General features: G+C 48.9%; 1 protein-coding gene across 5 annotated transcripts in view; it reads right to left on the bottom strand.

Moving 5' to 3' along the window:
- Positions 1-24,330, bottom strand: part of LOC106812532 (serine/threonine-protein phosphatase 2A regulatory subunit B'' subunit beta-like) — a 62,475-nt gene that overhangs the window by 18,407 nt on the left and 19,738 nt on the right. For 4 of the 5 annotated variants that reach the window (XM_014816432.1, XM_014816438.1, XM_014816445.1 and 1 more), the window contains 4 exons: positions 17,856-18,020; positions 16,034-16,170; positions 12,475-12,596; positions 6,775-7,038 (listed from right to left, as the gene is read on the bottom strand). In XM_014816432.1, the coding sequence (XP_014671918.1) occupies positions 6,775-7,038; positions 12,475-12,596; positions 16,034-16,170; positions 17,856-18,020 (688 nt within the window). The remainder of the gene's footprint in view (positions 1-6,774; positions 7,039-12,474; positions 12,597-16,033; positions 16,171-17,855; positions 18,021-24,330) is intronic. The other variant, XM_014816460.1, reaches the window with a different exon arrangement.

Below are 24,330 nucleotides of genomic sequence, written 5' to 3'. Positions count from 1 at the left end.
CCCTCCTCCTCCTCCTCCACCTACTCCATCACCTTCTCCCCTCCTCCTCCTCCTCCTTCTGCCCCCTACTCCTCCTCCATGACCGTCTTCATTCGATATCCATCTCAGGGGCAGGTACGTTTATGTAAACACAGGGTACATAATATGCTGAGAAGATACAGGTCTGGTACACTTGTGTATACATATACGTACCTCGGGTACATATCTGTAGTACCTGATACGGCAACGACTCCTTCGGCCTCAGTTACTATTACCAATACTAAACTAGCACCCTCTATGACAAAAAAATTGGCAACCACATTACCGACGGATATTTGCACAATTTTATCGCAGTTTATATGCATAAATGACAAATACTCATTATTACAAGTGTAAACACCGGAGGGTGTTAAATGATTCAGTTAAGTCATAGGATGTTTCAATTAGGCTCATCGTCGCCTCAATATTACGTTGTGCCATCTTATGACAATAGCAAGCGAATAAACATGGAGGAGAGCGTCCCTTACATTAGCCTAGAATGCATCCCAGACACATGTAGCTACAGTAACTATCGAAAGTAAAGAAATAAATGTTTATCCTGTCTGTTTAGTGTCAAAAGGCCAAGACTAAATTAGACCTAAGCATCATTTATATCATGGATCATTATACTTCAGCCAATCCAAATACCAAAGGACTACTCAGCGCAGAAATATGTCATTCCTTCACGACACGTCAACTAGATCATGCTCAGAAAAATAAAAGAAACATGCTCGTTAATGGTAGTTAATTAGTTTAGACCGCCATGTTCCAATTTAAGGCTTACACCGGCATTGTAAAAATATATTCCTATATCCTTAATCTAATAAGATCTACATGCTTTTTTCCCCTACGATATTGTGAGCAATTAAAAACAACAATGCCAATAACTTAATTTCTAGAAATAAAAAATGAAGACTAAAAAACGGACACGATTACTACAAAACTATTAGGGAAAATGTGGGAAATTAGGGAAAGGTAAAGGTGTAAATTTCGACTACGTTGATGGGCTCAACTTTCTGACAAAGGTCACGATACGTAGGCACTGGGCTGTACCCAATAATGTCACCACTGTGCCCAATTTTTTCCGTCTCCTTATAAATGTAGTAAACATGAAGCCCTTTACAAGTCCCCACGTGTAATGGGGAGACTAAAGAGAATGTACTCGCTGCGTGCGCCACGCAAGAGTACTGCATGCCTGCAGAACGCTAGCAGGAAAACACATAGCCCGGATCTATTTCTGCATGAAATCTAAAGCCCGAGTGATAGTTGCACGACTGCCCACTGTACCAAACACATGCCTGCATAGCTAGCTCAGCAGTAAACATAAATACATCACAGGCCATATGTCGGCTTGCCCTTGCATTGCCCGCCGGTGCCTCCCCTACTCCCCACTATACTGGAAGGGCACGTTCATTAGAGCCTGCCGAATGAACTAGCTTTCATTTGCGAAATAAACACCCTTTTGGGGTTCTTTGTTATCATTTATATACTGTATATAATATTACTGTATTCTGCTCGCTATTTTTTGCTGTTCTATCAGAGATATTTTCACATCGAAACGCTCAACTATCCAGCACGATTATACTATCAACATTCACGATAAACGGCCTTTTTGTCTTGATAAAAAGCCAAATACCTTTATATTTGAAACCACCTTACAAACGTATAGCACAAGACTTTAGAAATATTCCTAGTTTTAGATGTATTTACTTTTAATTCTAAAAACTCAACACCAAAAAATTCGTGAAATTTTCTTCTATGCATTATCCGTATTGTTTAGTGAATGTATTATGTATTGTTCAGCTAATGTTGTCAGCATTGTTCTGCATTAATTTTGTAGGAAGTTTTGTTGAGTGAGTGTTGTCACAATATTGTTCTGTAATTTTTGGCAGTAACGCCCAGTAAATGTTTCAATAGGTGCGTTCACACACAAGAAAAACCGCGATGCTAATCGCGATGGAAATACGCGGAGGATAATTGTGTCGTTGGTTTCAACACAGGCGAATAACGCGCTAATCTGCCGCGCGGGATATATCTATTAATCAGAACTGCGCCAGCTCACTGCCGGAATGAGCTCACTGCGCAGTGCCACTGCTTCACTCGCTGGAAGTGATGGATAGAAAATACCGGGATTATTTTGCGCGAGGCGTTCACACACCATAATACGCAGCTAATTCCAAATAGATCGCATCAAAAGTGCGATTTGAGGCGCGAGCTACGCGGATTATTATGAGTATTATTTGCGTTCACGATCTTGTAATAATCTGCGTATTTGCGATCGCTCGAATGCAGAAAACCGGGATGCATCCCAGCTTATTCGCGGCCGGCCCCAGTGTGAAAACGCGCCTATTGTGCTCAGTCTATTTGGCAGTATTCTTCAGTCTATATATACAGTTTCCATATTGTTACGAATCTGCAGTCTATGTTGTCACTAGTATTCAGTCCATATTGTATGTTTTGTTCAGCCAATGGTAGGTGACTGTATTGCCCAGTCAATATTGTCAGTAGTATCCAGTCTTAGACTCTAGGATAGCAGTATCGTTCAGTCAAATGCTTCCGTATTGCCCTGTCAAATGATGTCAATGTTGTAGTATTGTTCAGTCTATGTTAATGTCAGTATTGTTCAGCCAATGTTGGTCAGTATTTGTTCAGGCCAATGGTAGCGTGACTTGTATTGCCCCAGTCAATGATATGTCAGTAAGTAATCCAGTCTAGACTGCGGAGATAGGGCAGTATCCGTTCAGTTCAATTAGCTTCGCGTAATTGCCGCTGTAAAATGGAGTGTCTATGTTTGTTAGATTGTTTAGTCAATGTGTGTAGTACATTGTTCAGTCTATGTTGTTAGATTTGTTTCAGCTAATGTTGTTTAGTAGTTTAGTCAATGTTGTAGTTAAATTGTTTAGGTCAATGTTTTAGTATTGTTTCAGGTCAAGTTGTTATATGTGTTTAGTCATGTATGTCAGTGATTTGTTCAGTCTATGTTGTTTTAGTAATTGTTTAATCATGTTGTTAGTATTGTTCAGTCAATGTTGTTAGTATTGTTTAGTCAATGTTGTTAGTATTGTTCAGTCAATGTTGTTAGTATTGTTTAGTCAATGTTGTTAGTATTGTTCAGTCTATGTTGTCAGTATTGTTTAGTCAATGTTCAATTGTTGTCAGTATTAATCAGTCATTGTTGGCAGTATTGTATATGAGTCAATGCTGAACGTACTGTTCAGTCTATAATGTCTATAGTATATGGGCTTTAGGTCCGTGTCTATATTAGCACGCTATGCGTCGTTACTGTCTGTTACATGTTTTTAATTGCGTAACACAACGTGTGTTATATATACTAGTTTAATCTGATGTAGACACCGCCGGCAAGCTATATCCCCAATCCATTCACCTTTCAATCGCGATTGTGACCGTGAATCAGTAAACCAACGAGTTTATCATTAGCAGAAATTGGTAGGAACTACATAAACTAATTGATCGATTTCGAATTCTTTCCCCACTCTCCCTGAGTGACCTCGGGTGCACCCAGCCAGCACATGTATCAACGATGAGCTAACTTTCTACACGTTGCCGCTTCCGTGGCGGGAGAATCTCAGGGTCTCAGGGTCATGGGGAATCTCAGGGTGGAAACCCGCACTGACTCTCCCACGTCGTCGCGCCTCCACGGGCGAAAAGAAGCAGTTACGTGATAATTTTGGCTGGATCGCGTTACCGGGATAGCTAGCTGCGCCCGACCGGGAGGGGAGAGGCAGGCACACCGGGAGGGAGGGACTCGTACATACAAACACGACGTGCGGGCTTTCCGGGCGTGCGATCCGTGAATGAGGGTGAATGAACCTATGGCAGTCTGTCAGTATAGACAGATATATCTGCCGCTAGCTGCTGCTAAATACTACACAGACGCGCACACGCGCGCGCGTGCACACACACACGCACACATGTGTGCGCATACGTACAAGCCTACGCCCACGCCCCCCCCCCCACACACGCCCACGCACGCGCACGCACCCCCACACGCACGCACTCCCTCACGCACGCACGCACGAACGCACCCCTCACACACGCACGCACGCACGTACGCCACGTATCTACAGAGAAGGGGCGAGAAATCACCGCACAGCGTCCGTTGCGCGACAGCGTGAGAAACAGAACGATAGAAGGAGAGCGTTAGAGCGAGAGAAAAAAGAGAGCGGTAAAAGGGATAGAGTGGGGGGGGAGAGAAAGAGTGCGCGCGTGCGGAGTAAGACAAGGCGAGGCATGAAAAGTGTGTCACTAAAACATAAACAAGCAAAGACGCGCGTGGCAAAAACTCCGCCGACAAGCACGACAATAACATAGCGGCAAAGATAAGAAGAGGCGGCGGCAACTCAGTGGAGTCCGCCCCCGCACGCGATCGCACTCGCAAATAGGTTTAACTGATTGCGCTGGGAGATAGGTCACTTGGTCAGACAGACGGGCACTTACACTGTCATGATCGCCAGCCTGGGGCCCGACCTTCGCACTCGGCACAACTTAACCTTGCTAATATACACCGACCCGGGCGTCTGCGTAGTGCCTGACCCAGATATAGATACGCCAGGTGATGAAGAGGGCGATGAGGAGGATGCGAATGATGTTGAGGTGCGATGTCATTAGCTACAGCTTCCTTCTGTTAACGCATCACATCGCGTGTGCGCACGTGTGCGCCTGCGTGTACGTGTGTGAGCGGGCCTGCGGGTGTATGTGTACGTGCGTGCATGTGTATGCGCGCGTGCGTGCGTGTGCGCCTGCGTGTACGTGTGTGAGCGGGCCTGCGGGTGTATGTGTACGTGCGTGCATGTGTATGCGCGCGTATGTGTGTGTACGCGCGCCTGTGCGAATGCGTGCGTGCGTGCGTGCGCGTGTGCACGTGCCAGCATGTGCGTGCATGCGTATGCGTCCATGTGACGGTGTGAGCGTGCGAATTTCCAACGGATCGTTGGATGGAAGCTTATTATTTAGCTGGTGGAATTATTTAGGTTATTATTTAGTGACTGGAAAGAGATTGACCAAGATGATAACAGAAACAAACTAAAAAATTATAGCTACAAACAAGCTATTGTATGTACAACGCACATTCAAGCTAAAGAATTGTGTATGGTAAAAGTGCCCACTAGTTACTGTCCGTTGTATCCTTGCGTGTCTTCCACAGATCTCGACTGCGCGGTTTCAAAACGATAACAGTTGCGTTTTGCGTTTGTTCATTAGTTTTGTTAAATTTGGCAGTTTTCTTAAAAGTAATCTGTGTGCGATATAGCAAAAATAAATACGAGCATGAATACGTTCGATCGCAAATCTCGCGAGATTCCGCGAGAGCATGCGATGTTCCGCATTACAGATGGCACACAGTGAGGATGACGTTACCTCGGCAGGCGGCACTGTCGCTGCCACTGGCGTTGCTGGCGATGACGCCTGTGATAATGTTGGTGATGGTGTTGGTGCTGCTGTTGCTGTTGCTGTTGCTGTTGCTGTTGCTGTTGCTGTTGCTGTTGCTGTTGGTGTTGGTGTTGGTGTCAGTGTCGGCGTCGCAGATTTCACGAGCACTGCTGGTTTTTCCGGCACCGACGGTTTATCTTGAACGGCTGGTGTCTCAGGCTTCTCCTGCACAGCCACCTCCTGAACCACAACCACTTTCTTCCTGTTCTCCTCCGCCTCCTCCTCCTCCTCCTCCTCTTCCGACTCCGCATCCGACTCCTCTTCCGACTCCTCGTCATCGTCGATGCCCTCGGCAATGAGCTGCCTCTCCACCTGGAACTCCTCCGCTCTCTCGAGAGCAGGCGGAGCGGCCGCCTCCTCCTCCGCGCGACATTCCGGTTCCCGTTCCGGCTCCGGTTCCGGTTCCGGCCGCGCGGCTTCCGTCTTCGGGCGAGTCGGCTCGACAGGCGAGTGCGGCCTCGTCTTCGCCTCGGGCGCCATCAGTCTGACGACGTGCGCTGGCTTCTCCGGCACGCTGGGCTTCTTCTCAGCCGGCTTCTCCACCTGAGAAGGAGGAGGAGGCTGCCGCGCCGGCTCCCTCGACCGCACGTCGCCGAGCGGTTGCCGCGGAAACGCGATGGCGGTCGGCGCGCCGGCCTCCGGCGAGCGCACCAGGTTGAGCTTCGCCTGCGAGCGGAACTTGCGGCGCTCCTCCAGGGGGCGCTCGTTGTCGCTCTCGCTCTCACTCGCCTCGCCGCCGCTCCCGCGGAACGGCTGCAGCTGCATCTCGGAGATCTTGCGCTCGATGGCGCGCTTGCAGCGCAGGTACTGCTCGGACACCTTGCCGCCGGCGCTCGCCAGCCCCATCGTCGCGAGGCAGATCTCCTTCTCGGCGGCCATGCGCCGCTCGATCTGGTCCTTGCGGATCAGGTACTGCGAGACGTGGCGCGGCGCCCCCTGGCGACCCGCGAAGCCGCCGGGGAAGCGGTCGTCGGAGACGGCGGCGGCGCGCAGCGTCGGGAACTTCTCCTGCTCGGCGATCTTGCGCTGAACAATGCTCTCGATGATGCTCTTCGCGCTCGCCTTGTCGGCGGGCATCTCGCGGCGCAGCATCACGCAACATACTGTCTGACCCCTGCAACATACTGTCTGACCCCTGCAACATACTGTCTGACCCCTGCAACATACCGCCTGACCCCTGCAACATACCGCCTGACCCCTGCAACATACCGCCTGACCCCTGCAACATACTGGCTTACCCCTGCGACATACCATCTGAGCCCCCCCCTGTCACACCGGCCGACCCCGCCGCGGGACATATCAACGTACCTTGGCGACATCACCGAAGTCTTCGCGCGTCACCTTGCCTTCGCCGAACTTGCCAAACGCGGCCGCGACTCGCTGCAACTGCGCCTCAATCTGGTTGCCTAGCAAAGAGCGTCCCTGCGGGAAGTAGAACCGTGGAATGGGGACCGGGTCCACGGCGGCGGCAGCGGCGGCGGCGGCGGAGGCTGCAACGACGGAGGGCTGCTGCTTGGTGTTTGTCGTCGTCGCTACAGGAGTCCTCCTCGACGGCTTGGCTTCGGTCAGTTTCTGTAACGGGTTAAAATGGATAAACCTCACAACAAAAAGCCTAGATAGACCTACTGTGAGCACACTTGCAGTGTGCAAACATCACGAAATGTTCTCATTGAGCCAGAGAAGTGCTACAAACATTGGAATTTTCAAAATTACATCCGATGTTGTTATGTCACACAGATAGCAGTAGCCCTACGTTAGCGCAAATAGTTGTTTCATGATTGCATAAGTAATATAAATAACGATATGATTTAAACAAATTTCACTATTTTATACTGAATAAACATATAATAATTAATTATAACTTGTTTTATCATGGAAAAGAACTGTTAACTGTTGCTCCGCTGTGTCCCGGATGTGTAAACATCACTATGGTGCTACTTTCGTAAGAGCGTAAGTAATTTCGTTTAGATTTTGAGAAGAAATGTTATGAAAGTAGCAATACATATGAGTTCTATTGAATTTTTGCAAGATAGACGAGCTCACAGTAGGTCTATATATGCATTTAGCTGCGAGGTTAAGCAACTTTAAGGTGTGGGTGTCAACGTGGGAGGTCATTACGGGCGGCGATCACGAGCGCTCACGGTGAGCGACAAGGAACGCTAGCCAAACCCCGTGAACCACAACTCACAGGTGCACAGCGGAATGATGGTGCAACCGAGGACACTTCTAGTGTCTAGCCAAACCCCAACCAACCCTGAAAGACTAGACCCGACACTCTTACTGACTAGCCAAATCCAACCATGAAATACCAAGAGACGTTGCAGACGGCGAGTCCGGGCTCGCGCCGCGCCGCGCCGGCAGGTTGATCGTGAAGCGCAGCTTGACGCCCGACGCGTCCGGACTATGCGGGCTGAGCGGCCCCGACGCCGGCGCCCTCTGCAGGACGCCGGAGGGAGCGGCGCGCAGCGGCGATGGCGACCTCTCCGGCGTCAGCGCGTGGTTGCGGAAGTGGATCGGGATGACGCGCTCGGGCGACGGCGATGACGGTGACGACGCGCCGTCGGCCATGCGCTTGTCGGCTACGCGGATCTGCTTCTGCACGCTGTACCTGCCCGGCAGCTGCGGCCCGCCGACGTGCGGCCCCGGCGCGAGGCGCGGCCGGTGGACGGCGACCCGCGGCGGCGCGCCCGGCGGCCCGACGGGGATGCAGTAGCCGTAGTGGATGGCGCCGCAGCGGACGCCACAGGTGCGCGCGACGTCCGGCGCGCACTTGGCGCAGCAGTGGATCGCTTTGCTCTGCTTCTGGTCGATCGTGACGCTGTAGTAGGGCGTCGTGTTCGAGCAGACGTACTTGCACACGATCTCGTTGCGCTCGGCCATGGCGGCGGGTGGGGGGAGGGGGAGGGGGAAGCGGGTGGGGGGGAGGCCGAGCGACGTAGGTGTCCTCGTTTACGTCTCGAGCGAGCGAGAGGAGGGCGCTACATGACAGTCACTCGTCGTCGCCGCGCGGAGTGGCTTCACCTCATGGCGACGCCGTGCACGGGTAGGTGGGAGAAACGGCGCTGTCCAATGATCAATCACTCACGTAAGCGATCGGCGATGTGCTCCCGCCGACGCACACCTTCCATAAGCGGCGTATCGCGTGAGTGTGTGTCGCGGTGGAAGGTGACACCACTCAGTGAGACCGGACATCGATCTGGCTTCGGTGATTTCGGTCAGCGGCTGCGGACATGTCTCCGTCGGAGAAGGAACACCGGTGACCGCGGCAACGCGTCTATATCTCTCTCTTGCTCTCTCTCTCTCTCTCTCGCTCGCTCTCTGTCTCTCTCTATTTCTTTATGTCTCTTGTGACTTTCGCTCGTGTAAACAGATCCACGCAGCGTCACTACACCACGGCGTGCGGCAGCTGTCTCTCCGACCTATAGCAGAGTCGCACGACGCACGCCATCACAAGCACATGGCTGCGTGCTGTCCCAAACACAACCTACTCACACCACGCCGTGGCTCTCCTGCTCACTCTCTTCCGTTCTCTCTCGCTCTATATCTCTCATAAACGCACACACTCTCTCTCTGTCTCTCTTTCTGCAGCGAAGGACTGTCAATAAACGGGATCTCTCTCACAGGCAACGACGGAAGCCTTCTTCGTGGCTTCTTCTTCTTCTTCTTCTTCTCACGGCAGCAGCAGCAGCAGCAGCGATATGGTGTACGAGGCAACGTGGATCATGACTGCAGTCATTGCCTGCTCGGCTTGCTCACAGTACTGTACCCAGCTGCAGCGTTTGGAGGAATGCCCTCACTGTCCCATAAAAGGCATGCCTCTATCACCTCAGTGTTGTGTTACAGATGTACTGCATGTGGAGGCAGAGAACGCACACGGGGCCCTGGAAGCTCTCACAAGCTCCCGCGACGGGGTGGGCGGGGGTCTCGAAGCGCACGCGGTGGTACTAGTGGATGAAACCATGCCAATTTTCGGGCCAGACCCACTGTATCCGGCTCTCCGAGAAGGAGACTCGATAGTTCGCGGGGGATCTATAGGTCATCGAAACTATACAAGCTCGAGGTTCGAAGCAGCAAAACTCGGAAACCTTTCTGAGATTATCGAGAACTCGGACAATTTGCTCAACAGCAAGTATCAGTTTACTATGACGTGTGCCGCATCCGTCCGTCGCACGCACGAAGACGTGGACTGGTTACACACGCCTTCTGAATTTAACTGAACCGAAATACAGATGGCCAATATAATATTGTTTCCTTATGTATTCCCTAGATGCCAGAAGAAGCCATAACAAATGATTGAAACCATAGAAATTTTTAAACATGGCAGCATGAGCAATTTTACGGCAAGACGGTTAGGATATATATGCAAGACAAGTAGGTTTGCCAACGACAAAGTATAAATTATTGAATAATGAATGCGCCGTATTATTTACACAGCAAGCCATACTCTAACGAGAATGAAACTAGAAGATACATTAGTTGACGAGTCTTTTATGAGAAGCCAGCATCACATGTTGCGCAATTGAGCAAGCAGACTGTCACCAGCTGTCCCGGGTTAGTCACCTCAGATCCCATGACTCGAAATTACAGTGAGTCAGGTCTTGTTTATATTCCCTCGAAAACATGCCCATAGAGATTATTCACTGCCACACCACGCTTAGAAGTATTCCTTGGGCTTCACATTGTGATTGAGGCTTCCAAAGCTTCACCCTCCCCAAATCCACGTCCATATAACTGCGTTGGACCCAACTGTGTTGATTTTCAACTGCCTGTTTATTTTTCCCTGCCCCCTACACACCCGCTCAATGCTTCCCCCCGCTGAACCCCTCCCCGCGCGAGACTCAATACCCTCCTTCCGCTTCCCCCATAACACGGCCCTCCGCTGCTCCGTCTGTATAACCCCATCGCCACGGCTGCAAATCGGCTTCTCTCCGCTAGGTGACCCCTCGCTGACCTCTCTCCCTCGCTTCACCCTCCTCCGATACCTCGTCGCTAACAGCTGATATGCAGCGTCGTACAATACGTGTCTCTGACATGCATGTATCGACGAGGATGATGACTTTCTCTGCCTTACATCTCGTGCAGCCGCGCACACGCGCAGCTTCTACGCACACGACGCACGTGCGCGTGTATAAGCTCGTGCACGCCACACGCCACACAGAGAACACACGGCCGAACGGAAACCCTTCTTTTTTTTATTACGTCGCGAACTTTCTCGATTCTCGCGTGGGTGGACGGTGGTAGGGTGCGCGGCTCGCCGCATCATTGCTCTAACCTTTGTAAGTCGCGGTCGCGCATATTTTTAGCCGACGAGTTGATTTGCGTTCTTGCATCTCGCCAGATGCCGGGGCCGCCGCGCGCACGTGCGTGCGAGAGGGCTTCAGCAGCTATATCGCACAAAAACATGACAACTTAAAATACTTTGCATGCAGGTTGAATTACGCTCGCTGATAATGCTCCCCGCTGTCATATCGCCGCCGAAATCTCGCCTCCGACGCAAAACCTCGTGCGGTGGCGCCACCTGCTGCCAAGAAAGCGAGTTCGGACAGAGGTGTGACTTTCTGACGGTCAGCGTACGCTACGTAAAACATGCCAGTGAGAGAGGGGAAGCATAACCGATGCGTGCTTGCCAATTACACCATGCCACGTTGATATAACGTTATATAACGTGATATAACTAGCTAAGCAGCAACTGTTTGCAGTAACACTAACAACTGAAGTTGTACACAAATTGCAATAATCAGCATTTAGCCGAGTATGTTAGCCAACCATGCTATATAAACGTAAGATACGTGTAAAGTGCATGTGATACGTAAATAAACGTGGTGTGCAGAAGGGACAATATCTTTTGTGTACGCCTTGTCTGATCTACTATTAGAAAACTAATCACCTGCAACGTGAACAGTTACAGAGAAGAAAAGCAAGCCACTCACATACTTCAAACCTACACGCCAACGACCATTGTCGTAATTTGATCAATACTTCTATTTACTTTCAAATATCGAAGCAAGCACAACTTGACAGCGCTTGGCCCCATTCACTCTACTAGACTAAGCTAAGCCCACGTAACGGACAACTACATGCACATTTAATTAACCGCGCTTTGCGTGCGAGCTAGGTGAACGCGTTCTCCTAGGCAGCGCAGAAAAACGCGTTATTGGCACTCCATGCTTGTGTCAACAGCAGTCATCCACTCGGCTCGGGGGACACTCAACCGACTGTATAAGATGCAGCCTAAGTGAGATGACATGTCAGACTTCTATCCTGATACACGGGAGAGTGGGACGTGCACTAACAAGCAGATTTCCCTTGCGCACACAGGCTAAGTGGTTGCTACTCGGCGGCTAATGTCCGCCCCTTTCCCCTAGGGGACGCCACCATCTGTGCTGAGCAATTCGCCCGCGCCCTACCGCGTGGCTGCGCGCGCGTAACCTTAATAATTCAAGTGGAATAATTAAGGACAAGATGAAGAGCAAAATGTACACGATCTCGTCTTAAATATTTAACGGGTTTAAACAAGCACTCTACGGATCTTGTTTGAGATCACAAAGCTGGAGGCCAGGTACAAAATTCGCCCACAATGTTGCACGCCAATGGTGGGTAGCCCACCACCTTGTAAACATACATCACACACACAGGCTAATCCTTCTATCTAATTCTATGGTCCCTGCTCCTTTGCCCCACCCCCACCGCTGGCACCGGCACCCGTTTCCTATGCACTCGTAGTGCTAACCCTTCTCCTGCAGACCGCTCTCACACCCTCCACTCGTTTAATCACCATCCTTCCGGTGGGCCCCTCTCTCCCTTGCCTATCAAGCTTTCTTACGATTCCTTCGCCCTCCATCACCGATCACTCCCCCTCCCATTTCTCTCACAGCCCCTCCTGACTCTCCCCTCCCTTTTTCCTCCTTCCTCCACCCCCTCCCTCCTCTCTTGCACTCCCTCCCCCTACCTCCCCTCTCTTCTCTCGCCCTCCTCTCTCCTGCTGCCCTCCTCCCTCCGATATCTCACCGTTGTCCTCGATGCTCGCATCTCGCCGACAAGCGCGGGAAACTCCGTGAAGCCCTTCTCAGCATCCCTGCCGTTCGTTCTGGCTTCGGTGAATCTTTGAAACTCCCGGCAGCTGCCATCACCTGCAACACGACGCAGCACGTCAGTCTCGTAGTAGCTAGGTGGACGGGGTGAGAGGCGGGCCAAAAAGCAGCAGCAAGGAGGTGTATAGGGGAGTGGCGTGAGTGTAGAGTAGCTGGGTGGACGGGGTGAGAGGCGGGCCAAAAAGCAGCAGCAAGGAGGTGTATAGGGGAGTGGCGTGAGTGTAGAGTAAGCCTGGGTGGACGGCGGTGGAGGCGGGCCAAAAAGCTCAAGGCAGCAAGGAGGTGTATAGGAGGGAAGTGGGTGGAGTGTAAGAGTAGCTGGGTGGACGGGGTGAGAAGCGGCGGCCAAAAAAGCAGCAGCAAGACGGTGTATAGGGGAGTGGCGTGAGTGTAGAGTAGCTGGTGGACGGGTGAGAGGCGGGCCAAAAAGCAGCAGCAAGGAGGTGTATAGGAGTGGCGGTGAGTGTAGGAGTTAGCTGGGTGGACGGGGTGAGAGGTGGGGCCAAAAAGCAGCAGCAAGGAGGTGTATAGGGAGTGGCGTGAGTGTAGAGTAGCTGGGTGGACGGGGTGAGAGGTGGGCCAAAAAGCAGCAGCAAGGCGGTGTATAGCTGTAGTGGTGCAAGCTGTAGCAGGCGTATTTTTGTACTCCAGACGGATTTTTTGTACTCTAGTCTTAACTACTCTAGAACTTAATCCGAGCAACAATACATAAAGTGGCGGTTTAAAATGCTGATAAAACACCGCAAGGAATTTCTATACTACCATACGAGTTTTTCAAACCTGATTCCTGTATTAGGAGATGGCCCTGATGTTCTGCCCCCTCAATTCGCCAATGAAAAAAGTAGAGAGAGAGAGAGAGTGGAGAAGGAGAGAGGGGAGAGGAAGGAGAGAGAGAGAGAGGACGAGAGAGAGAGAAGAGAACGGAGAAGAAAGAGAGAGTGGAGAGAGAAGAGGGGGAGGGGGGGAGGAGAAATAGAGAGAGTAGAGAGAGAGCGAGAGACGAGGGAAGAAAGAGAAGAGACCGATGAAGCAGAGGAGAAAGAGAGAGGAGAGCCCGAGAGAGAGAGCGAGAGAGAGGGAGAAAGAGAGAGAGAGAGCGAGAGAGAGGGAGAAAGAGAGAGAGATAGAAGGCCAAAGAAGAGGTTTATAATGTGACAGGACTGTTTAGTTGCAAGATCAAGGAAAGGGATAAATAAACAGATAAGGTGAAATGGGTGGAGATATTCAGTCGAAAAAGATCAAAACAAAATAATACAGGAAAGGGGGAGGGGGAGGAGCAGACAGATGACGGGGTAGTACGGCGAAAACAGAAAGCTTATTACAGGGTTAGAAATTAACTTTTGAACAAGGGAGTCAAATAGACTCTCTGCCCTCAAAAAGAGGGAGTCCGCAGCAAAAATGCGGGAGTCCGCAGTCTGAAATTCAAAACTAAAGCATAACAATAATAACACATGTGCTTATTTTGAAGAATCATGTGATGCACGTCTACCAAATTTTCTTTGGATATTTGCTGAAAAAATACGGTAATTCCGCGAGGCCGTGCTCTGGAACGAACTAGTTAGTATAGCAGAATTTTCAGGGAGTCACACGGACTCCTGCATCTGTCAAATCAGGGAGTCCGACAGTAAATCTAGGAGTATTAGACTCCGGACTCCCCTTAATTTCGCACCCTGTATATATCTACACTCTCTACGAATATCTACGCGAAACTCCTCAAAAGGACCCGGCAACGTTAAAAGACAGTTTCCAGACGCACGACGTAAAGAGAGATACCCACGCGGCGACACAATCGAGAGTAAATTATCCACTGCCACGTTTTACGAGGACAATTAAGGAGACCAACGCACTAGACTTGCTACACTCATATCGACTTATGCGCCGCGAGTCAGGTGGCTGGCCACAAATCCGCAGCTAATTGCCTAACGGGGGAGGGGGGTTCACGTTCGCAGCGCGTGTTGGAGACAAGCTAGCCCGCGCGCGGAGGAGGCAATCAATTGCTGCTCGTTAACGTACACGTACTGCTCGTTACACGCGAGAAGGACAGTGTACCTGCACCCCCCACTACACCCAGCTCGTCCCCCGCTCATCCCTCCTCCTCGTCATCACAGAAGCGAGGCGGACGCTCAGCGTACGACAGCGCGCACGAAGAAGACTCAAAGGGTTGACCGATAAAAGTCGTCAGAGTATGAGGAGGAGGCGGTACCCCCCCCCTCCCGCCGCGTGATATAAATCTACGCTCCCGCGACCCCCCCCCTCACACACACACGCATACAATGCCCCCAACACACTCCCTCACTGCACATCCGACAGGATATTACAATTCACGCAGCGAAGCCAAGGAAACGAGCTTCCCATGCATTCGGATCCGGATCGTGACTTCTCACCGACTAACACAGAGAAGGACAGCCTTTCATTCTTTGGGAATTCAGCTGCAGAATAACTGCACGACTATTTAACGCATCGAAAACGCGTGAAAATTCGTGCGTAGCGACATAACCGAGGGATAGACAGTTTACGACGTTTCATCATCGACCGCGCTTGGTCCCCAGAGCAAGCGTATGACTCGATTAAACAGCAAAACAACCACCTGCCCTATTGCAGTAACTGCCAACCGGCACCGTGGCTTTGCACTCGCGCAGTCAACACTAGTAAGAAGTGAGCAAGAAACAGTGCGTGCGTCAAAACATATCCAGACAGCAAGTTCCCCCTGAGCAACGTGCCAACCCACCCACCTGAGGCTGAGTGTGCGTGCGGGCTCTGCCTGCGGGTTAACTGTACAACGTGTAACGATGCGAGAAGAGCACTCTGAGGGACTTAAAAGAGTATCTCGTTTCAGCCATGCAGGCTTCATGTCTGCGCTGCCATGCGTGGAGGTGCACGAAAATACTCCCCTGCACAATTTTACGCGACTAGACGAATTGATAATAGCATCTTGCCGCTGATTCGAAGCTAGTACTGCATGAATTCTTCGAATGCCTTTATTATTTCATAAATAACCCATGTTTACTTGCAGTCGTATTACGTGAAAATACAAGACAAACAGAATTACAAATGAGAGAAAATGATAGAGATACCGAGAGAGCGACAGAAGGAAAGGGAGTAGTAAGGGGAGGTAGAATAAGAAAGAGGGGAAAATCACACTCGAGAGAAAGGGGTGGGGCGAGAGCAGTGGGGAAAGAGGGCACACTCAAGAGAGAGAGAAAGAGACAGAAAGAGAGAGAGAGGGGTGGAGAGAAAGAGAGGGAGAGAGAGAGCACGAGGGAAGGAGAGAAGGAGGGAAGGAGGGAGGGAGGGAGGAGGGAGGGAGGGCGAGAAAGAGAGGACCAGAGAGAGACACACGGAAAGAGAAAGTGAGCAAGAGATGGCAAGAGAGAGATAGAGGGAGGAACAGAGGGAAGGAGGGAGAGACCGATGGGGAGAGACACGCACTGATCACATAGAATGCAAGCAGCAAACGCTCTCTTTTCACAGCTCACCTGGAGACGTGGGTTTCGATGTGTCTCTGTGTTTGCGGGGGCTGCTAGGCCTGCGGGGGCTGGCTGTTAGCCCAGGAGGCGGAGAGTAAGGAGGAGATCCACCTCTCTGCCTCGGTGATAGTGGTCGCCCATTCTTGCTGAAATTGTGTGTTATGACTGATATGATAAAAGCTGCTAGTATTTGGTCTACAGTAATTGACTAATTAGTACTAAATTGATTTTCTAATGTTTACATGTTTTTGTTAAGATGCTCTCTAGCAGCTTACTCTTAAACTAAAATATCTACAAGTTTACAAGTACATGAAATATGAAGCATGAACTACCTGTACATACAGGTATATGCAAGACGACACACAGATTAATAGTACACATATATGTATACGCAAGATGACACAGAGAATACCTATACTTACAAGTATATGCAAAGTGATGCATTGATAACCTAGATGCATACAGGCATATACATAAGCAAGATGACACATGACTAATTTGAAAATACAAGTCTATTCAAGGTGACAGATGGATTACCTGTACATACAGGTATATGCAAGGTGATAAACAGATTACCTGTATATTATAGAGGCATATATATGAAAGGTGACACATGGATAACCTGTACACGCACGTATATGTACAGCGTTCTCCCCAGGTCTTTAATGCATGTCGGGTCTTTCATGCATTCGAAGCTGAAGCTAATTTGCAATATCCCGTAAATCCTCCGACATGCCTGAATTTCCAGTTATGCTATCAATGACAATCTCAACACAGTCGTGCTTTATTTTCACGGCTTAATGTATAAAATATATATGCCACCGAAGTGACCGAACTGGTCAAGTTTACCTGTGTATTGAGGCCACTTATGACTGGCATAATTGGCTCCAATTGGCTAATGATATAGGTTATTAAATAAAAAACTCAATGTATTGGGAGGGGTTACAACCCACTCCCGGTTCCCTCCCCCATCTGTCTATAAACATGCCTTCTGAAAGTCCTGGAGAAAACCCTGCAAGGTGACACATAGATAACATCAGGAGTTAATAATGACAAATTTGTCCTTATTAACTCCTGATAACATGTATATACAGGCATATGCATGGTTACACACATAACCTGTATATAAAGGTAGATGTGATGTGACACATAGATAACATCTACATACAATGACATGAAAGATGACACATAAATGACCGGTACATACATTATAAATTAATTATATATATATACAGGGTGCGAAATTAACGCGAGTCCGGAGTCAAATACTCTCTGATTTAATGTCGGACTCCCCGATTTGACATATGCAGGAGTCCGTGTGACTCCCTGAAAATTCTCCTATACTAACTAGTTCGTTCCAGAGAAGGGCCACACGGAATTACCGTATTTTTTCAGCAAATATTTGGCAGACGTGCAACCGCATAAATCTTTCAAATCATCACATGCGTAATGTTAATGTCTTTAATTTTGTACTTCAGACTGCGGACTCCCTCTTTTTGAGGGCTTCAAAAGTTCATTTCTACCCCTGTATATATATATATATATATATATATATATATATATGTGAATAGGAACCTTCATTTGTATAAAACTAAGCGCATATTGGTCTACCTCCTAGCTATATTCATTAATGTAAGATGCTAAAATTGCCATTGCAATAATATATAATAATAATATAATAATATAAACTTATGGTACATGCAAGCTAACGACATGATTTTTACAAATTTAACTAATATGTTGAAAGATTCCAGATATCAAATGTCATATACCCAATCTTTATAAATGTAAATTGGGTGTAAATACTCTGGAGGCGCAGGTTGTTGCATACCTAGTCGGGCTTGAAGGGGCGCTGACACCATCGCCACCGATGGTCATTTGCCTCAAGCTGTCCTGCAGGAACTGCTGAGTGTCCTCCTCGCTCAGCCATCTCAGAAACAACTCATCAACCTTCAGTTTGAGAACTGGCTTCAGACTCATGTTGGCCATACATTGTCTGCAACAGAAATCAAACACTATATTAGCTAATACTATGACTTGGATGACGACAAGACGTACACTCTACATCATAGGATGTAAATTCTTCAATAATTACAGATCATTGCATGGACTATAATATATGTATGTGTCAGTGTGGCTCATAGGGTCTATGTCCCCAGGGTACTGCCGGAACGTACCCTGGGTACGGTCCGGTATACCGGAACGTACCCTGGTCACTATTTGATATGGTTAGGGTTAGGATTAGGGTTAGGGTTAGGGTTCGGGTTTGGGTTAGGGTTCGGGTTTGGGTTAGGGTTAGGGTTAGGCAGTAGGCGTAGGCGACTCTGTGACATACTGTCGCAAGATGGCGAGATGAAGTATGCGTGGTGACGGGTGAGAGCGGGCAAAGAAGAGGGCAGCAGAGGAGGTGGTGGAGGAGTGGTGCGTGGGAGTGAGAGTAGCTGGGCCTGACATGGTCGGATGGGTGAGAGGCGGGCCAAAAGCACAGCACATAGAGTTGTTAGGGAGTGCGTGAGTGTAGGGAGATAGCTGGTGACGGCGGGTGAGAGGCGGGCCAAAAAATAGAGCAGCACGCAAAGCACACACCTGTGAACTAGGGTAGTGGTGATCACGCTGTAGCAGTGCTTATTTTTGTTACTCCCATATCCGGATTTTTGTACTCCCTAGTCTTAACTACTCTAGAACTTTAATCCGAGCAACAATACATTTATGCAAGTGGGCGGTTTTAAAATGCTATAAAAACCGCAAAGGAATTTTCTAATACACTACCCATATACATTTCAACGCTGATTCTGTATTGCAGGACATGGCCCCGAGTTCTGCCCCCTCAAGCTCTCGCCAATGAAAAAAGTAGTGAGAGAGAGAGAGGGGGAGAAGGGAAGAGAGGGAGGGGAGGGGGGAGAGGGAGAGAAAGAGGGAAAGAGAAAGAGAGAGGGAGAGAAGGGGAGGGGAGAAAAGAGAGAGATGAGAGATGAGGAGAGTAAGAGAGAGAGTAAAGCGATCGAGACGAGGGACAAAGAACGCGAGATAGAATGTGCAAAGAAACGCGGGTTTGATAATGTGACACGGACTGTTGTAGTTTGCAAGATGAAGACAAGGGATAAATAAACAGATAAGGTGAGAATGGGTGGAGGAAATATTCAGTCGAAAAGATCAAAACAAAATAATTAGCAGAAAGTGGGAGGGGAGAACAGTACAGAATGGACGGGTAGTAATGGCGAAAACAAGAAAGGATTATTACATGGTTATGAAAATTAACTTTTGAAAATGGCCTCTCTGTCCCTCAAAAAGGGCTCCGCGAGCAAAAATGCGGGGAGTCCGAAGTTCTGAATATTCAAAACTAAAGCATAACAACTATAACACATGTGCTTTATTCGTTGAAGATTCATGCGATGTCACGTCTGACTTATAATTTTCTTTGGATAGTTGCTGAAAAATAGGTAATTCCGCGATGTCTGTGCCTGGAACGAACTAGTTTAGTATAGCAGAATTTTCAGGTAGTCACTACGGGACTCCTGCAATCTGTTCAAATCAGGGATTCCGACAGTTTAAAGTCTAGGAGTATTAGGATTTAGAGCTCCGTACTCCTTAATTTCTCACGCCTGTTATATATCTAACACCTGCTCTAGCGAATCATCTACGGCCGATAACTCCTCAAAAGGACCTCGCAACGTTAAAGACAGTTTTGCAGACGCGTACGACGTAATGAGAGAGTGCCACGCGACGACACAATCGAGAGTAAATTGATCAGCTGCCGACGCTTTTTACGACGGACAATTAGTCGACGCAACGCTAAAATAGACTTGGTACACTCATAATCGACTTATGCGGCCGCCGATTCAGGTGCTGGCCACTAAATTGGCCGCAGCTAATTTGCCCTAACGGGAGAGGGGGCGTTCACATTCCGCCAGCGCGCGTTGGAGACAAGCTAGGCCGCGCGGCGAGAGGAGGTCAATCAATGCTGGCTCGTCTAAACGTCACCACGTAATCGCTCGTTACAGCGCGAGAAGCAGTGTACTGTGCACCACCCACTACACCTCAGCTCGTGCCCCGCTCATCCTCTCCTCGTCCTCACAGAATCGCAGTCTACGCTCAGCGTACGACAGCGCGCGTGCGGCGGCACAGACGAACAGATCAAAGGGTTGATCCAGATCTAAAAGGTCGTCAGAGTATAGATGAGAGGCGCGCTAACCCCCCGCCCCCCCGCGCGTGATAAATGCCCGCCAAGGCCGCACCCCCCCCCTCACACCACACGACGCATACAATGCCCCCAACACACTCCCTCACTGCACTTGCCGACAGGATATTTACAATTCACGCAGGCGAAGCGCAAGGAACGAGCTTCCCATGCATTCGGATGCCTGGATCGTGACTTCCCACCGCGCACTAACACAGAGAATGATCAAGCCCTTTCTATCTTTGGAATACTCAGGTCTCAGAATACTGCATAGCGACTATGTTAACGCCGATCGAAAACTGTGCGTGAAAATTCGTTCGCGTGAGCGACGATAACCGAGATAGACAGTTTACACGTTTCATCATCGACCGGCGCTGGTCCCCGATTCAAGAGCAACGTATGACTGCGATTATAACAGCAAAACAACACCATGCCCTATTGCAGTAGACTGCCAACCGCACCTGTGGCTTGCACTCGCAGCAGCAACAGTACTAGTCAAGAAGGTGCAGCAAGAAACAGTGCGTGCGTCAAACATAGTCGCCAGAAGCCATGTTCCATCCCGCTTGAGCAGCCGACGTGGCTCAACCCAACCCCCTGTTGAGGCTCGAGTGTGCGTCGCGCGCCTCTGCCTGCGGGGTTAACTGTACAACGTTAACGATGCGAGAAGTAGCCACTCCTCTGCGGGACTTTAAAAGAGTATCTGTTCTCAGCCATGCAGAGCTTCATCGTCTGCGCTGCCATGCGTGGAGTCGCACGAAATACGTACCCCTGCACAATTTTTAACTCAGTCTAAGGACCCAGTGTGATAATAGAGTCATCTTGCGCGGCTGATCGAAGCGTAGTACTCCGCATGAATTCTGCGACATGGCCTTTATTATTTCATAAATAACACACCATGTGTACTTGGCAGTCGTATTAGCGTGTAAAATACAAGACAAAAGCAGCGAATTACAAATGAGAGAAAATGATAGAGATAGCCTGAGAGAGCGACACAAGAAAGGCGAGTTAGTAAGCGGGACCGCGTAGAATCAAAAAGAGGGAAAATCACACTCGACGAGAAAGGGGTGGGGCGAGAGCAGGGGGAAAGTTAGGCACACTGCAAATATCGAGTAGAGAAAAGAGAGCACGAAAGAGAGAGAGAGGGGCTGGAGAGAAAGAGAGGGAGAGAGAGTAGCAACTGAGAAAAGGGAGAGAAGTTCGAGGGAAGAGGGAGGGTAGGAGGCTTAGGCGAGGGTAGGAAGAGGGCGAGAACGAGAGGACAGAGAGAGCCACACGGAAAGAAATGATGCCAAAAGCAGAGAGATAGAGGAGAGGAACATAGGGACACGACGGAGAGACTCGACGTGAGGGAAAGAATCGACGCACTTGATCACCATAATGCAACGCACAAAGCGCTGCCATCTTTTCACAGCTCACCTGGAGACGTGCGTCGGACTTTCTCCTGTGCTTGCGGGGTCGTGCTAGCTGTCGGGGCGTCGGCTTTTAGCTCCAGGAGGCGCGTGCGAGACGTAAGCGAGCTTAGATCCCCTCCTGATCAGGTGATAGTGGTCCGCCGATCATTCTTGCTGAATAATAGTGTGTTTTACTGAGACTTATGATAACACAGCTGCTCAGTATTGTCTACATAATTGACTAAATTAGTAGCAAATTGATTTTCTAGATGTTACATGTTTTTGTAACGATATCTCTACAGCTTCTCTTCAAACTAATATACTACAATTACAGCCAAGTACATTGAAATCAAGCATCGAAACTAACTGTACCATCACAGGTATACTGCATGACGAGAACACCAGATTAAAGTCACATATACTACTGTATAGCATTCGCACGATGACACAGAGATACCTATACTTACAAGTATCACCCACCGGCACCTGTAAGTGATGGCGTTGCATAACCTAGAGCATACAGCCATATATCAAAGCAAGCGAACCTGATTCTTTGCGGATTGACACATGACTAATTTAAAATACAACGTCTAATCCACGGTGCCACCAGACTGTAGTTAGCCAGTAACATACCAGGTATATGCAAGGTGAATAACAGATCCTACCTGTAATATAAACTGAGGCAGTATGTAATTACTAACACGGTGACACATGGATAACCCTGTAACACGCACGTATATGTACAGCGTTTCCCCCAGGTCTTTAATGCATGCCTCGGCGCTCTCATGCACTTCGACGACTGAAACCTAATTTGCAAATCCCGTAAATCCTCCGACTGCCTGAATTCCTCCAGTTATGCTATCAATGAAATGCTCAACAGCAGTCGTGCTTTTATTTTTCACCGCTTAAAGTGTATATATATATGTGCCACCGAAGTGACCGAACTGGTCGATTTACGCTGTGTATTGAAGGCCACTTATGACTCGGATAATCCTGGCTCCGCAATAGCAAATGATCATACGGCTTATTACAATAAAAAACTCAAAGTCAGTTCGGACCGGCGTTACCCCCCACACTCCCGGTTCCCCCTTCCCAATCTGTCCTACTCAAACACCCTGCGCCTTCATGAAACGCGCGGAGAAAACCCTGCAAGGACACATAGATAAACATTCAGGCAGTAATAATGACAGAATTTTCATTATTAACTCCTGATAACATGTATAGCCTACAGGCATATGCAATGTTACAACACATAACCTGTCTATAAAGCGTAGATGTGTTTTGAAACCATAGGATAACCATCTACATCACATACACTGAAAGATGGACACATAATTGACCGTACATAACATTATCAAATTCAGAATTATATATTACGAACAGGAGGTCCCCGCAGAATAAACGGTGAGTCGGAAGAGTCAAAGTAACCTTCTGAATTAAATTCGACTCCCCCCGCCGATTCTGAACATAATGCAGCTTTAGTCCGTGTGACTCCCTGAAAATTCTCTCTATAGCTAACAGTTCGTTCCAGAAGAAGGGCCACAACGGAATTACCCGGCATGATTTTTCAGTAACCAAAGTATTTGGGCAGACGTTCAACCGCATAAATCTATTCAAATCAGAAAATGCGTATTGTAATTGTCTTAAATTTGTACTTCAGACTGCGGACTCCCTCTTTAGAGGGTTCAAAAAGTTCATTTTCTACCCTGTATATATAGTATATATAGTATATAAATAGTGTGAATAGAACCTCATTTTCATAGAAACTAAGCGCATATTGGTCTACCGCTCCTAGCTATATCATTAAATGTAGAGAGCTAAATGCCATTCGCAATAACATATATAATGAATAATATAAGTAATATAAACTTATGGTACATTGCAAGCTAAACGCATGATTTTACAAATCGTACTAATATGTTAATAGATTCCAGATATCAAATTCATATACGCAATCTTTATAAACATGTACCAGATGGGCTGTAAATACTCCCCTGAGCCGGCAGGTTGTTGAACTACCCTAGTCGCCGCCTGAACGCGGCGCTGACACTCATCGCCACCCGATGGCTCTCTTCGCCTCCACCTGTCCTGCAGCGAACTGCTGCAGCTGCTCTCCCCTCGCTCAGTCCCAACTCTCAGAAACACACTCATCCACACCTTCAGTCTCCTCCGAAAACTCCGCTCTCCAACTCATCTTCGCCATCACCCATTGTCTGCAACCAGAAACCAAGACACACATTAGCCTAATTCCATACCTTGGACTGACGCGACAAGACCTACACTCTACGCATCATAGCATGTAACACTCTCCATCCAATTACAGATCAGCCTCCGCACTGGGACATAATAATCCCTGTACTGCTGTCAGTTCCCTGCTCATCCAGGCTCTAATCGTCCCCCAGGGTACTCCGCGACCCACTACCCTGGGTACGGTCCGGTATACCGAACGGCTACCCTGGTCACTATTTGATATGGTAGGTTAGGAATTAGTAGCGGGTTCAGGAGTTAGGAGTTACCGGGCTTCGAGGGCATTCAGGTTAGGATAGATCAATGGTTCGCGGTCCCGGGAGTAGCGCCGTAGGCGACTCCGCTAAGAGTCATCCTAGACTCGTTAGCCGCACCTACCCCAGTATGTTCGACATATAGATACGTACGCCAGGTATCGTTCATGTATACCGGCCCGCACCAGGAGTTTCCGCAGTACTTTCGCCGGGGACATAGACGCCTCTCAGCGTCAG

This window comes from Priapulus caudatus, unplaced genomic scaffold, assembly GCF_000485595.1.
Source record: "Priapulus caudatus unplaced genomic scaffold, Priapulus_caudatus-5.0.1 Scaffold21, whole genome shotgun sequence".
Taxonomy (NCBI): Eukaryota; Metazoa; Priapulida; class Priapulimorpha; order Priapulimorphida; family Priapulidae; genus Priapulus; species Priapulus caudatus.
This window is presented reverse-complemented; position numbering and strand designations above follow the sequence as displayed.